Source organism: Equus caballus, chromosome 6 (genome assembly GCF_041296265.1).
Source record: "Equus caballus isolate H_3958 breed thoroughbred chromosome 6, TB-T2T, whole genome shotgun sequence".
Lineage (NCBI taxonomy): Eukaryota > Metazoa > Chordata > Mammalia > Perissodactyla > Equidae > Equus > Equus caballus.
In genome coordinates this window covers 58,523,953-58,538,423 of record NC_091689.1, presented here as the reverse complement: position 1 = coordinate 58,538,423, position 14,471 = coordinate 58,523,953, and the positions used below count along the sequence as shown (strand labels likewise).

General features: G+C 35.3%; 1 protein-coding gene across 26 annotated transcripts in view; it reads right to left on the bottom strand.

Annotated features, from left to right (window-relative positions):
• The window catches only part of PIK3C2G (phosphatidylinositol-4-phosphate 3-kinase catalytic subunit type 2 gamma), a 510,459-nt gene that overhangs the window by 19,548 nt on the left and 476,440 nt on the right, over positions 1 to 14,471 (bottom strand). For 25 of the 26 annotated variants that reach the window (XR_011439709.1, XM_070270025.1, XM_070270013.1 and 22 more), the window contains one exon: positions 13,170 to 13,264. Coding sequence is in view for 25 of the 26 variants with exons in the window: in XM_070270025.1 (XP_070126126.1) it covers positions 13,170 to 13,264 (95 nt within the window). In the remaining variant the exon portion in view is untranslated. Of the gene's footprint in view, positions 1 to 12,159; positions 12,375 to 13,169; positions 13,265 to 14,471 lie in introns of those variants that run through there. The other variant, XM_070270020.1, reaches the window with a different exon arrangement.

Below are 14,471 nucleotides of genomic sequence, written 5' to 3'. Positions count from 1 at the left end.
TGATATTTGTATGTATTGCAAAATGCTCACCACACTAGTTAACATCCATCACCATAAAGAGTTACAATTTTTTTTTCCTTTGGTAAGAACTTTTAAGATCTACTCTCTGCAACTTTCAAATATACAACATAGTATTGTTAATTACAGACAGCATGTTGTACATTACATGCCCATGACATTTATTTTATAGCTGAAAGTTAATATCTTTTGACCCCGTTTACCTATTTCATGCCCCCCTATCCCGCCCCCCCCCCCCCCCCGGCAACCAACAATCTGTTCTCTGTTCAATTTTATTTTGTTTAGATTCCACATATAAGTGAGATGGTACAATATTTGTCATTCTCTGCTTGACTTATTTCACTTAGCATAATGCCCTCAAGGTCCATCTGTGATGTTGCAAATGACAAGATTTCCTTCTTTTTTATGGCTGAATAATATTCCCTGGTACATATATACCAGATTTTCTTTATCCATTCATTTATCAATGCATACTTAGATTGCTTCCATGTCTTGGCTATAGTAGATAATGCTGCAATGGACATGGGGTGTATATATCTTTTTAAATTAGTGTTTTTGTTTTCTTCATATAAAATACCCAGAAGTAGAATTGCTGGATCATATGGTAGCTCTATGTTAATTTTTTAAGGAACTTCTATACTGTTTTCCATAGTGACTGCACCAATTTGCATTCCCGCCAACAGTTCACAAGGGTTCCCTTTTCTCCCCATCCTTGCCAACACTTGTTATTTCCCATCTTTTTGATAATAGCCATTCTAACAAGTGTGAGGTGATATCTCATTGTGGTTTGATTTGCATTTCCCTGATTAGCAATGTGGAGCACCTTTTCATGTTGGCCATCTGGGTGTCTTCTTTGGCAAAATGTCTTTTCAGATCCTCTGTCCTTTAAAACTCAGACTGGTAGTTTCTTCTATTGAGTTGTATGAGTTCATATATTTTGGATATTTGTCCCTTATCAGATATATGATTTGCAAATATTTTCTCCCACTCAGTAAACTGTCTTTTCAATTTGTTGATGGTTTCTTTTGCTGTTCAGAAGCTTTTTAGATTGATGTAGTACCAAATGTTTATTTTTGCTTTTGTTGCCTTTGCTTTTGGTGTCAAATCCAAGAAATCACCAACAAGACCAATGGCAAGGAGCTTTTTTCCTACGTTTCTTCTAGGAGTTTTATGATTTCCAGTCTTCTGTTAAAGTCTTTAATCCATTTTAAGTTAATTTTTGTGGATGGCATAAGATAGCGGTACAGGTTCACTCTTTTGCATGTGGCGGTTCAGTTTTCCAAACCTCATTTATTGAAGAGGTTGTTTTTCCCCAAAGTATACTCTTGGCTTGTTTGTTGTAAATTAATAGAACATGCATGGGTTTATTTCTGGGCTCTCTATTCTTTTCCAATGATCTACATGTTGTTTTTTTACGCCAATACCATATTGTTTTAATTACTAAAGCTTTGTAATATAGTTTGAAATCAGGAAGTATGATGCCTCTAGTTTTGTTCTTCTTCCTTAAGAGTGCTTTGCTCTTCAGGGTCTTTTGTAGTTCCACACAAATTTTAGTATTGTTTTATTTCTGTGGAAAATACCATTGGGATTTTGATAAGGAGTGCGTTGAATGTGTAGATTGCTTTGGGTAATATGGACATCTTAACAACGTTACTTCTTCCACTCCATGAGTGCAGAATATCTTCTCATTTATTTGTGTCGTCTTCAATTTATTTCATTAGTCTTATAGTTTTCAGTGTACAGGTCTTTCACCTCCTTGGTTAAATTTATTCCTAGGTATTTTATTCTTTTGTATGCAATTATAAATGAGATTGTTTTCTTAATTTCTCTTTCTGATAGTTCATTATTAGAACATACAAGTGTAAGTGATTTTTATAAATTGATTTTATATCCCATAACTTTGCTGAATTTGTTTATTAGTTCTAACAGTTTTTTGGTGGAGTCTTTAGCATTTTCTATATATAATATCATGTCCTCTGCAAATAGTGACAATTTTACATCTTCCTTTCCAATTTGGATGCCTTTTCTTTTTCTTGCCTAATTGCTCTGGCTAGGATCCAATACCATGTTGAATAAAAGTGGCAAGAGTAGGCATTCTTGTCTTGTTCCTTATCTTAGAGGAAAAGCTTTTAGCTTTCAACCATTAAGTATGATGTTAGCTATAAGCTTGCTGTACATGGTCTCTGTTATGTTGAGATACATTCCTTCTACATGCACTTTGTTGAGAGTTTTTATCATAAACGGATGTTGAATTTTGTCAAACGCTTTTTCTGCATTCACCAACTACTGGGATGGTCATATAATCCTTATCCTTCATTTTGTTCATGTGATGCATCACATTTATTGATTGATTGATGTTGATGCATCTTTGTATTTCTGGAATAAATCCCACTAGATCATGGTGTGTGATTTTTTAAATGTACACTCATGTGTTGCTTAACGATGGAGATGCATTCTGAGAAATGCATTGCTGGGTGATTTCATCGTTGTGCAAACATCACAGAGTGTACTTACATAAACCTATATTGTATAGCTTACTACACATCTAGGCTATATGGTACTAATCTTATGGGAACATCATTGTATATGCAGTCAGCTGTTTACCTAAACATCATTATGCCACACATGACTGTATTGTTGAATTCAGTTTGCTAGTATTTTATTGAGGATTTTTGCATCTATTTTTATCAGGGATATTGGCCTACAATTTTCTTTTTTATAGCATCCTTGTCTGGTTTTGGTATCAGGGTAATGCTGGCTTCACAAAAAGAGTTTGGAAGTCCTCTTTCCTCTTCTATTTTCTGGAAGAGTTTGAGAAGGATTGGTGTTAATTCTTTAAATGTTTGGTAGAATTCACTAGTGAAAACATCTGGTCCTGGTCTTTTCTTTGTTGAAAGGTTTTTGATTACTGACTCAATCTCCTTACGTGTCATTGGTCTGTTCAGATTTTTCACTTCTTCATAATTCAGTTTTGGTAGGTTGTATGTTTCTAAGAATTTGTTCATTTCTTCTAGATTATTCAATTTGTTGGCATATAATTGTTCATAGTAGTATCTTCTGATCCTTTGTATTTCTGTGGTATGTTTTAGTGTCTCCTCTTTAATTTATGATTTTATTTATGTGAGCCTCCCTCTTTTTTTCTTAGTCTATACAAAAGCTTATCAATTTTGTTTATGTTTTCAAAAAACCAGCTCTTAGTTTCATTGATCTTTTCTAGTATTTTTCTCCCATTTCATTTGTTTCTGCTTTGATCTTTGTTATTTCTTTCCTTCCGTTAACCTTGGGTTTAGGTTGTTCTTCTTCTTCTAGTTCCTTGAGGTGCAAACTTAGGTCGTTTATTTGAGATTTTGAAAAATATAAGTATTTATTACTATTAATTTCCCTCTTAGAACTGCTTTCACAGCATTCCATAGGTTTTGTTATGTTGTGTTTGCATTTCTCTTTTTCAAGATATTTTTTAATTTCCCTTTTTATTTCTTCTTTGACCCATTGGTTGTTTAGGACCATGTTGTTTAATTTCCACATATTTGTGTATTTTCAGTTTTTCTCCTTTTATTGATTTCTAGTTTTATACCATTGTGGTTAGAAAATATTCTTGGTATGATTTCTATCTTCTTAAATTTGATAAGATTTGTTTTGTAAAGTATAATATGATCTATCATAGAGAAGGTTCTGTATGTGCTGGAAAGAATGTGTATTCTGCTGCCATTGGATGGAATGTTCTGCACATGTCTGTCAGGTTCATTTGGTCTAAAGTATGGTTTATGCCCAACATTCCCATGTTTATTTTTTTTCTGGATGATCTATCCATTGTTGTAAATGGAGTATTGAAGTTCCCTACTATTATTATATTGTTGTCTATTTGTCCTTTCAAATGTTAGTATTTGCTTAATAAATTTAAGTGCTCCAATGTTAGATGCATATATATTTATAATTGTTATATCTTCTTGATGAATTGCCTCCTTTATCTCTATATAATGACCTTCTTTGTCTCTTGTTACTATTTTTGGTTTAAAGTATATTTTGTCTGACATAAGTATAGCTACCCCTGCTCTCTTTTTGTTTCCACTTGCATGGAATATCTTTTTCCATCCTTCATTTTGAGTCTATGTGTCTCCTTAAAGCTGAAGTGAGTGTCTTTCAGGCAGCATATAATTGGGTCATGTTTTCTTATCCATCCAGCCACTCTGTGCCTTTTGATTGGAGAAGTCAACCCATTTACATGTAGAGTAATTACTGATAGGTAAGGACTTATAATGTCATCTTATTAATTATTTTCTGGCTGTTTTTTACTTCTGTTATTCCTTTTTTCCTCTCTTGCTGCCTTCTTATGTGAATTAATGATTTTTTCTAGTGGTATGTTTTGATTCCTTTCCCTTTATCCTTTGTGAATCTACTGTAGGTTTTTGTTATGTGATTACCATGAGGCTTACATAAAATGTCTTATAGATATAATAGTCTGTTTATTCTGATAACTTTACTTCAATCACATACAAAACTCTACGTTTTTAGTCCCCTCTCTTTTATGTTAATGAAGTCACAATTTACCTCTTTTTATATTGTTTGTTCATTAACAAATTGTTGTGCTATAGTTATTTTTAATAGTTTTGTCCTTTAACTTTTATACCAGAGTTAAATGGTTAACATCACCACTATATTACAGTATTATTCTGACTTTGACTATATACTTACCTTTACCACTGGTTGTATATTTTCATACGTATTCATGTTGTTAATTACCATGTTATCCTTTCATTTCTGCTTGAAGAACTTTCTACAACATTTCCTGTAAGGCAGGTCTAGTGGTGATGAATTCCTTCAGCTTTTATTTGTCTGGGAAAGTTTTTCTCCCTCCGTCATTTCTAAAGGACAGCTTTGCCATGGAAAATATTCTTGGTTGGCATTTATTTTTCTTCAGTACTTTGAATATATCATTGCACTGTCTCATGGCTTGTAGTTTTTGTTGAGAAATCTGCTGATAACCTTATGGAGGTTCTCTTGTAAGTTGCAAGCTTTTTTCCTCCTGTTGTTTTTAAGATTCTCTCTTTGTCTTTGAATTTTGATAGTTTTATTATAATCCTTCTTGAAGAGGATCTCTTTAAATTGAATTTGTTTGGTGACTAATGAGCTTCATGAACTCAAATATCCAAATCTCCCCAAAGATTTGGGAAGTTTTCAGGCATTATTTCTTTGATACGCTTTCTGTCTCTTTCTCCCTCCCTCCTTCTTCTGGAACTCCAAAATAATTCACAAATTGATTGTTTTTATGGTATCCCATAGACCACATAGCCTTTCTTCACTCTTTTGCATTTTTTTCTTTGTTCTCCTCTGACTTGAAAATTTCAAAGTTCCTATCTTCCATATCACAGATTCTTCCACTTGATCCATTCTGATGTAGATGCTCTCAGTTGCATTTTTCATTTCATTAATCACATTCTTTTGTTTTTTAAGGAAGATTAGCCCTGAGCTAATTACTGCCAATTCTCCTGGTTTTTTCTTTTTTTTTTTTTGCTGAGAAAGACTGGCCCTGAACTAACACCCATGCCCATCTTCCTCTACTTTATACATGAGATGCCTACCACATCATGGTTTTTGCCAAGCGGTGCCATGTTGCACCTGGGATCTGAACCAGCAAACCCCAGGCTGCAGGGAAGCAGAATGTGTGCACTTAACCGCTGTGCCACTGGGCCAGCTCTCATTAATCATATTCTTTAGCTCCAAAATTTTTGTTTGGTTCTTTTGTTTTCAAATTTATATCTATGGGTTAAACTTCTCATTTTGTTCTTGTGTTGTTTTCCTGATTTTGTTGAACTGTCTTTTCTGTGTTTTCAGTAGCCCATTGAGTTTCCCTTTAAAAAGCTATTTTGAGTTCTTTACATTAGGTAAATCACAGATATTCAGGTCTTTGAGTTTGGTTACTGAAAGATTATTGTGATCTTTTGGTGGTGTTGTGTTACCTTGATTTTTCATGTTCCTTGAAGTTTTGCATTACTGTCTTTGTATCTGAAGTAGCAGTCACCTCTTCCAGGCTTTATTAACTGGTCACTTCACTGTGTCCAAACATTTTTGCAACAGTAGTGTGATAAAACTACTCCTTTGGAAACCTGTACTTTCACAAAGACTCTTTCATCTGTGGATCATCGTCTAAGATAGTGCTTTCCAGGAGCTCCTGGACTATGGCCAAGAGGGGCTGGAGTCAGTTCATGGGCCACTGCAGGGTCCTCAGCTGGGACTGAGTTCTGCATGTCTATTATCTGATTCATAAGTGAGTGAGACTCCTCCTGTATCCCTTGTTGTATGGTGCTGGGTCCCATAGCTCTCACAAACACACTTCTGTCTGGATGGATGCTGAATTTTTGTTGTTGAGTAAGGGACAAAAATGAGGACATCTTTTGCCACCATGATGCTGATGTCACTCCCAAGGTGATTTCAGAAAAGTCAGGAAGGAACTAGATTAAAAGGACCAATGTCAGGACCCTAGCTTATTTATTTATTCATTTTTTCAACTTAGAATGTAGAATTGAGGGAGATTTGGACAAAGGACAAAGATTAGGGTACAAAGCTGTCAGTAAAGAACAGCGAGTGAATAAATGAAATTTACAGCATGTGGTGACCTGTACATTGATGGCTATGTCAGTTGAGGAGATGATGAGTGTCCAGAGTTGCTGACTATTTAGAGAAATAATCCTCAACGGGAAATCACTTTATTTTTAAATGAGACAGATGTGAAGATCAAGTATTTGTCACTTTGACCATTCTTGGTTTAGTGTCAAGTATTACAGATAGCAGAATTCATAGAGAAAAGCTATTTTATAAATTTATAAATATAGTTTAAATTAAACTGCTTTGGATTGTGGCTATTTTTCACAATGAGATACACTTAAGCAAATGTTCACTTATTTAACAAATGTATTAAGGGTATAGCACTGTGTGAGGTACTGTAGAGTATGCAAAATATATATCCCACAGTTTTTACAGTTAGCAAATTTTCAATACAATTGAAACTACAGGATGAGCCAAGATGATAAAAGTTTCAAAAATAAGACAGTGACTATCAAATGGATGGTGTATACAGTAAGTATAATAGGAATTCAAAGGAGGAAAAGACCACTAAGAGCAAGAGCGACCCAGAAGCTTCAGAGAGGACGAGAGGCTTGAGCTGAACCTGGAAGTTGAGTTGGACATAGAAAGTAAATAGAAGGTAAGTTGAAGGATGACACAGCCAGCTAGAATGATTGATGTGCATTTGGTCAACAATGAATGAACCATCTAGAATATAATACAAATTTTGTGTTGCAGAGGGTGGATTTAAAAGGCAGCTTATAGCTAGATTGGGTAGCATATTACACATTAGGCTAAGGAATTTGAAATTTACAGACATTCTATTCAAATTTTTTATTGATATGATGAAAATGGAGTTTTAGGATGTTTTATGCAGAATGGATGGGAGGAAGCAGAAAACAAGGAAAGGAATATTATAGCACTCAATCAAAATAATCCATAGATGAATTAACAGAGAATATAGAAGAGGACTTTGACAATAATATAAGCAACAGGAAACTAAACAGATTTGCTGATGATTATATTCAGGTGTATCAGGATAAGTTAAAATATAGAAAATAAATTATAGAGAAGTTTTGATCAGGGGTTACTTGAGGAGGGTGAAGCAATTTTTTGAAATAAGTAGCTTAGAGTGAGAGTTGGTTTTAGAGGAAAGTAGAAGACTGTAATTTAGAATTGTTGAGTTTAAAGAGAGGGCAAGATATCAGAGTGTAAATGGCCGCCAGGCAATTGGAAATATGTAAATTGAGTTCAGAGAAATATTAAAAGCAGAGATATAAATTTAGCAGTATTTCACATAATCTTTGAGGTCTTAAGACTGAACGAAATTTCTAAGGAAATTAGTTTGAAGAATTGAAAATTAAAGCCCTGAATACTTGAAAATCTTCACGTTTAAGGGTTAAGAGTGAAGCCAACATTTATTAAGTCACTATGCACATTATCTAGTTTAACTTTATAAAAGCAAAGGAAGCCTCAGAAAGTGCTGCCAAAGAGGTTTAGAGACTGTATGGACAGTGAAGTTCAAGAAGAAAAGATTACTTAAAGATGTTGGCTGTTGGAAAGAGATCAATTATCATTATAATACCAATTATTATAGGTTTATAGAACAATTTGTGATTTGTTTCATAAAGAAATAATTGGTAATCTTTGAAGGTCAATGTTTCCTTGGTTAAAAAATAATCCTGAAACACCATAAAATATCTTTATTTAGGCTGGGTACTCTTTACTGGCTTTATTTAGGCTGGGTACTATCTACTACTTTGCATCTTATTCTTTGAAATAGGAGATTAATGTCATAATGGGCCAATCTGGAAAAACAATTTTCTATTCATGGAATATAAGCCAAATATAATCGATGGGATAGTTGTTATAAGAAAATTGCTTTTATTAAGAAGTTGCTATTTATTTAGATTGAAGTGCATCTAGGATGGAACAATGACACATTTCTTTTAAAAAATCTAGATTTTAAAAAATTGAAAAGAATTGGGATAGTCAGAGGACTTAGCCAAGTTAGTTTTAAAAGGATATACAGAACAGTGTCATTTTTATACATCAAACATTGCCATCATCTGTACTTTATTTTCACAACAATTTTTTGTTATCTTCACCAAATCTAAGTGTTGTCTCTTCTACTCCAACAAGCACCACAATTCACTTGGAGCCAAGTCCAGAACTCACATTGTATGTAGAGTACCATTTATGGGGTAATTAGCCACTAGGAAAATATTTCTCAAAGTATAATCCATGGACCACTTGTGTCAGAGAGCCTTCTGGAATGCTAATATTTGAGAAGAGGAGAGAAGAAAACATGTCTAGAAATGAAAGAATAGAGGAATCCACGAAATAGAAAATGTCTGTAAAACGCCCATGTGGAAATCCCAACCCACACTTACAGAATCAAAATCACAGGGGAATTGCACCCAGAAATGTGTATTTTCAAAACAAGAACCCCACCCCCCCACACACACACTACACATATACATTAAAATTGTAAGGTATTTTTTAAATTAAAAAAATGTAGTAAAATTTTGATGTGTATGTGTGTACGTTTAGCCTGGGATTCTTGTGATTGGGTTTCACTCTACTTCCCTTTCTCTTCTGTTAATTTTCACATAGCAACTATTTTCTCTCATTTTACGTCTTATAAAAGGAACAAACAGCCCCTCATTTGACATGTGTCCTGCTTTCCCTGACATTACTTGCTCCTCATTTGAATAACTTACTATTCTGTGACAGTGTAAGAGACCGACAGTGTGAACGTATTCAATATCGGAAGAGTCTGGCATCCTTATTGATTACTTTTCAAGCCTTCTGGAATGCTCATATTCTGAAGCAGGTAGAAGAAAACAGTCTAGAAATGACACAGACTAGGTGAATCCACGAGACCAGGAGAGACATTGCAGACACTGTAATGCAGAGAGAGACACTGCAGAAGTCAAGGAAGAGAGCATTTTAAAGTGGGCTACATGGGAAAATGCTGGAGAGATTGTTAAAAATGTTTCAAATCTAAATGATTTTTATAGGTTTCTCTGCTATGTAAACTGAAATTTTATTTTAAAAAATTTTGGCCATGCTTCTAAATAACTGCATTACTTTGTCGGTCTCTGTTCACTAGAATAAATAATATTGTGTTGCTTTGAAAGGGAAAAACTTTTGCAATTTTGTTTCAGCTTGTGAATTCACAGGAGGGAAGTAATTCTTAGAGCAAAGCTTCAAAGACCTAATATAAGAAAAACAATTCTTTTTTTCAAACAATATTAAATATAACAGAACTGCAGGCAGAATAATTCATTTTAATATTAAAATAAAATCAAGCACAACTTTAGTCTGATTACTTTGACATGTGAAAATACTAAAGGCTCAAAAATAAATAACAGTTAAAATTTGAAATGAGCAAAGAAATATGTTAAGAATTTATAGAGTTTTCTATCATTTATATTATAATGTTATCTCTTTCTTCAGATAAGCAGAAGAAAAATAGTCATTTAAAAGAAACTGTGAAAGATTCAAGGCATAAGAACTTTGTCGTGATTTTTGGAAGGTGAGAAAGATCCTAGTTCTGAGTTGTTCACATCAGAAGTAATGTGACGTTCTTTCATTGAACAAAGTATTCACTGAGCACCTACTATGTGCTCGGCTCTGTGTCAGCCCCGGGAGTTTCAGCAGTGATATAGAGCAGCGGAGAAAATAAAGTAGGAAAGGAAGTTTGGAAGTGGCAACAAAGTGGGGTGGTTTTACAGTTTTACATATGAGAGTCAGAGAGGACCTCACTGAAAAGGTGACAGTGAAACAAAGGCGTTCAGGGCATGTGAGACTGAGCCATGGAGAATTTGAGCCATGAGCCTGGGGAAGAACATTCCAGATCAACTGAGTAGTAGATACGAATCTCCTGGGGCAGAAACATGCTTGTCATATTCAAGGAACAGGAAGGAGTCACTGAGGCTGGAGTGATTGAGGGAGTCTGTAGTATAGGGTGAGTTTGGAGAGGTCAAGGGGGCCAGAGTGGTAGGGCCTCATAGATCACTAATAAGTACTTTGGCTTTCCTTGTAGGGATATAAGACTCCTTTCCCAGAGGGATATGAGAAAGGAACAACAGGCTCTGACTTTCATTCTCAAAGGAATATTCTGGCTGCTGGGTTAGGAAGGGATGAGAAAGACATAAGGGCAGAAGCAGGGAGACCTGTTAAGAGCCTAGAGCAGTAATTCAGGTGAGAGACGATGGTGGCTTGAACCAATAGCGGTAGGAGTGGAGGGGAAAGGGGATTGGGTTCAGGATTTATTTCGAAAGCAGAACCGGCAGAATTTGCTGATAAATTAGACATAGTTTGTGAGAGAAGTCAAAATGACTCTAAGGATTTTAACCTGAGCAACTAGCAGGATGAAGGTGCTATTTCCTGAGAAGAGAAAGATAGCAAAAGATACAGGTTTGGGGGGGCACCAATCAGCAGTTTGATTTGGTGTATATTAAGTTTTCAATGTCTACTGAATCTCTACTAAAGTTGTTGAGTAATCAGTTATCCATACAATTCTGGATATTAGGGAGATCTCCAAGCTGGAGTTATAAATTTGAAAGACAGAGACATGTAAGTGGTATTTAAAGCCACAAGGCTGGAACCAGAAAAGAGGAGAAGTCCAGGAATGAATTTCAGGGAGATGTTAAGAGACTAGGGAGAAGAGAGGAATCAGCAGGTAGACTGAGAAGTCAGACAGCAGGAAGTATGACTTCATTATTAATAACCTTCTTTCAGAGGACATTGGAATGTACAAGCTCTAGCGGTCCTAAGGAGTGTTTCACTTTTTGTAGGAATTATCTGGTTATTTGCCATTTACCCATAACTTGATCTAAATCTTAAACTCTTGCTCTTACTCACACACTCCCCTCGCTTCATGCCTGCATCATATTCGTTCTGAATATCCTTATTGGTAGTGAACTTCATCTGAGTGTAAAATGAATTTTTGAAAACTGTCAAAAGTAATTTGAGGATTTATCTGGCGAATATAATGGGTGACCAAGTTGGTTAATACTGCTTTTGATCAAATATTAGGCATGACTATTTAGTAATATCACCAAGTTTACTGTGTGGTTTATATGCCAGATCTCAAAGCAATGTCAACAGGCGTGTTCTAAAATGTTTTGAGCAATGACGTTACTGGAATAGATATATAGTTTCCAAAGGGATTCTTTTCAATTAATAATCATATGTCACATACATATATAAGTTCTGTTAACACTATTTCTTAATATTCTATTATTTTATCATATATATTTACATAGATGCTTAAAGTCCATGAACATGCATATAGCCATAAACAATATCTAATTGAATATTCATTTCTGAGCCTAAGAATTCTCAAACAACTGCTATTCTCATTTTAGATGATTATCTTATCAAAAAGAATTGAAAATAATTATTTTAATGACTAAAAGTTCTGCAAAAACACATTTAATAATATTTGCCTAGCTATTATAAAAATTGTTGATTGCAAACACCAAAGATTTACAAACAAGCATCCTTGGATATCTGGCTAATACTAAGTTAGTAATGGATGTATCCCTTGCAAATGATGCCAACTACTTGCTCACTGAACAAATATTCATTAAGTTCTAGTATGTTCCAGATGCACGCCATGCTGAGAAGAGTTTGCTCCTGTAAATCCTTCCAAGCGCATCCTGAGAGATTTACATGCATAAAGGAGAGAGCCAAAATAATGCTGCTGACTTTCTCCATATCCGTGTAGTCTCCTGGGGAATTTCACCACATGGAGGACCAAGTTTGACTAGACTAGAAGAAAACTGGAGAAGTTGGTGAGGTTTAGATTTACCCTTTTCTGTCAACTGCATCCAGACTTGGACCATTAATTAATTACCCTGAGACGCAGAAAGCTCCTCTGTTACTTAATGACACGGCCCAATTGCCATCCTTGCCTCTGACTTGACCAATCCTTAGCGAGGAACGGGGTGTGGTAGAAAGAGCAACTTTTAGTTTTCCTTTAAGGCTAACGACAGTTGTTGTTCTAGGTTCTGGGGATGCAAAGATGGGGTTCTTGTTTTCAAAAATTTTGTAAGTTTTTGAGGGAAAAGAAATATATGTGAGCAATTACAGCAGATTAGGTAACTGCTGTGGTGGTATAAATTCAAAGTGCAAAGGGAATCTGGGGGGAAACTCTAAGAGATCCTGGCTTCACAGAGAAGGTGCTGGCGCTATTCAAAGAGCTGAGTCCATCTTCCACCAAGCTCAGCATGACAAGATAGATGGAAAGTCTTGGGACCCAGATTTTTTTCCTTTAGCCCTTAATACTCTAGCTATTCCTGCTTTCTCAAAGCTTTTCACTAGGTTTTTCCTGACACTCCATTTTGAATAAAGTCTAACTTTCATTCTAGGACTTTCTCTGTGAAATATTTTGTTGTCTTTACCCCAAGGATCACAATTATTCCAAAGCAGAACACTGTTAATTGTCTCGTTGTTCCCCGCTTAAACCTGGTGGCTGGCCCCATTCCTCTCACTAATGTTGACATTAACTGCCTAAAGGAGGCAAGTGATTTCTAAACGTAGGTTTACATGTTTCTTATTAGATATGATAAACTCACAATGTTTTTCATGTGCTTCACTAGTATGGTCAGCTTCGCATCCTCATATGATATGACTAACTGCACCTTAGGCTTCTTGTCAGGAAACTCCTCACCTGATAAAACAATAGAATTTCAGTGGGTTAAATTGAAAGTGGCGCATCACAAGATAAATCAAACATTTAAAGACTTAATCAGGACCAATGGATTATATGCAAAGGAAACATTCTTCAGGATCATGATGAAAACATCATACTCTTCAGGAAGCTTGAGTTCATTGAAGATGGGATTTGTGTCTAATCTTCACATTCTAATCTAATAATAGAGTTTGTGTTTTGTTTTGAGCGATACCATTATTTTCCCAATTACCTGAGCATGAACCTCAGTGTCATTTTTGGCTCTAATTTTCTCCTCAATGTTCAATACAATGAGCTTAAAGTATTAGAGGGCAGAGTGGTTGAAAATGTTGGCTTTAGAAGTCAGTGAGTCTGGGTCGGGTCTCAGCACTATACCTATGACTATGTCATTAGGACTAAGTTAATCGACTTCGGTAAAGTGGAGATAACAGTTACCTACCTCAGGATAGTTGGGATGACTGATAAAATTTAAAAATTTTCACAATAATCTCCCAGTAAATGTTTGTAATTGCTAATAGCCTTTCTCCATATATGTGCAGACATCTCTTCCTTTCTAGTTCCACAGCACCTGGTTCAGACTCTTACAAAGCATTTGCCAGAACCACTGGAACATTCTCTTCCCCTCCCCCAGAACCCAAATCTATTTGTACACAATTGCCAGTATAATCTTCCTACAGCAACTTTTATAAAATTACTCTTTTGATCAAAGTACTGTTCAAAGCTTTCCATCGCTTATGAAAAAAAGTCTGAATCCTCAGCCTTGAATTGTTGCTTCTTATTGAATCTGTCGGTTGGCTTTATTCCTCGTTATTATTATTCCATACTGTAGTCTGTGTGTTCAGTTGTACAAACATGCTCTATAATTTCCTTCCAGTCACTGCTCATATTATTCCCTTTATTTGAAACGATCTCTTCCACCATTTTTGGCTATTGAACTTTTACTTTTCTACAAGGCCTAATTAAAATGCAAAATACTTCCTGTGGTCACTTCCCTCTGAACTCTCCTAGCACAGCCGTTACACTTAATATTTACATTGTAATTATTATTTTACGTGTCTCAACTTGCTTAGTGGATTACATTCTCCCTCAGAGCTTTCTTTTTTCCCATATTCCTAAGGGACATATAAATCAGTGCTTGCTCCAGAATGTCACACTAAACATTTATTTAATGACAGAAGTAACTTCA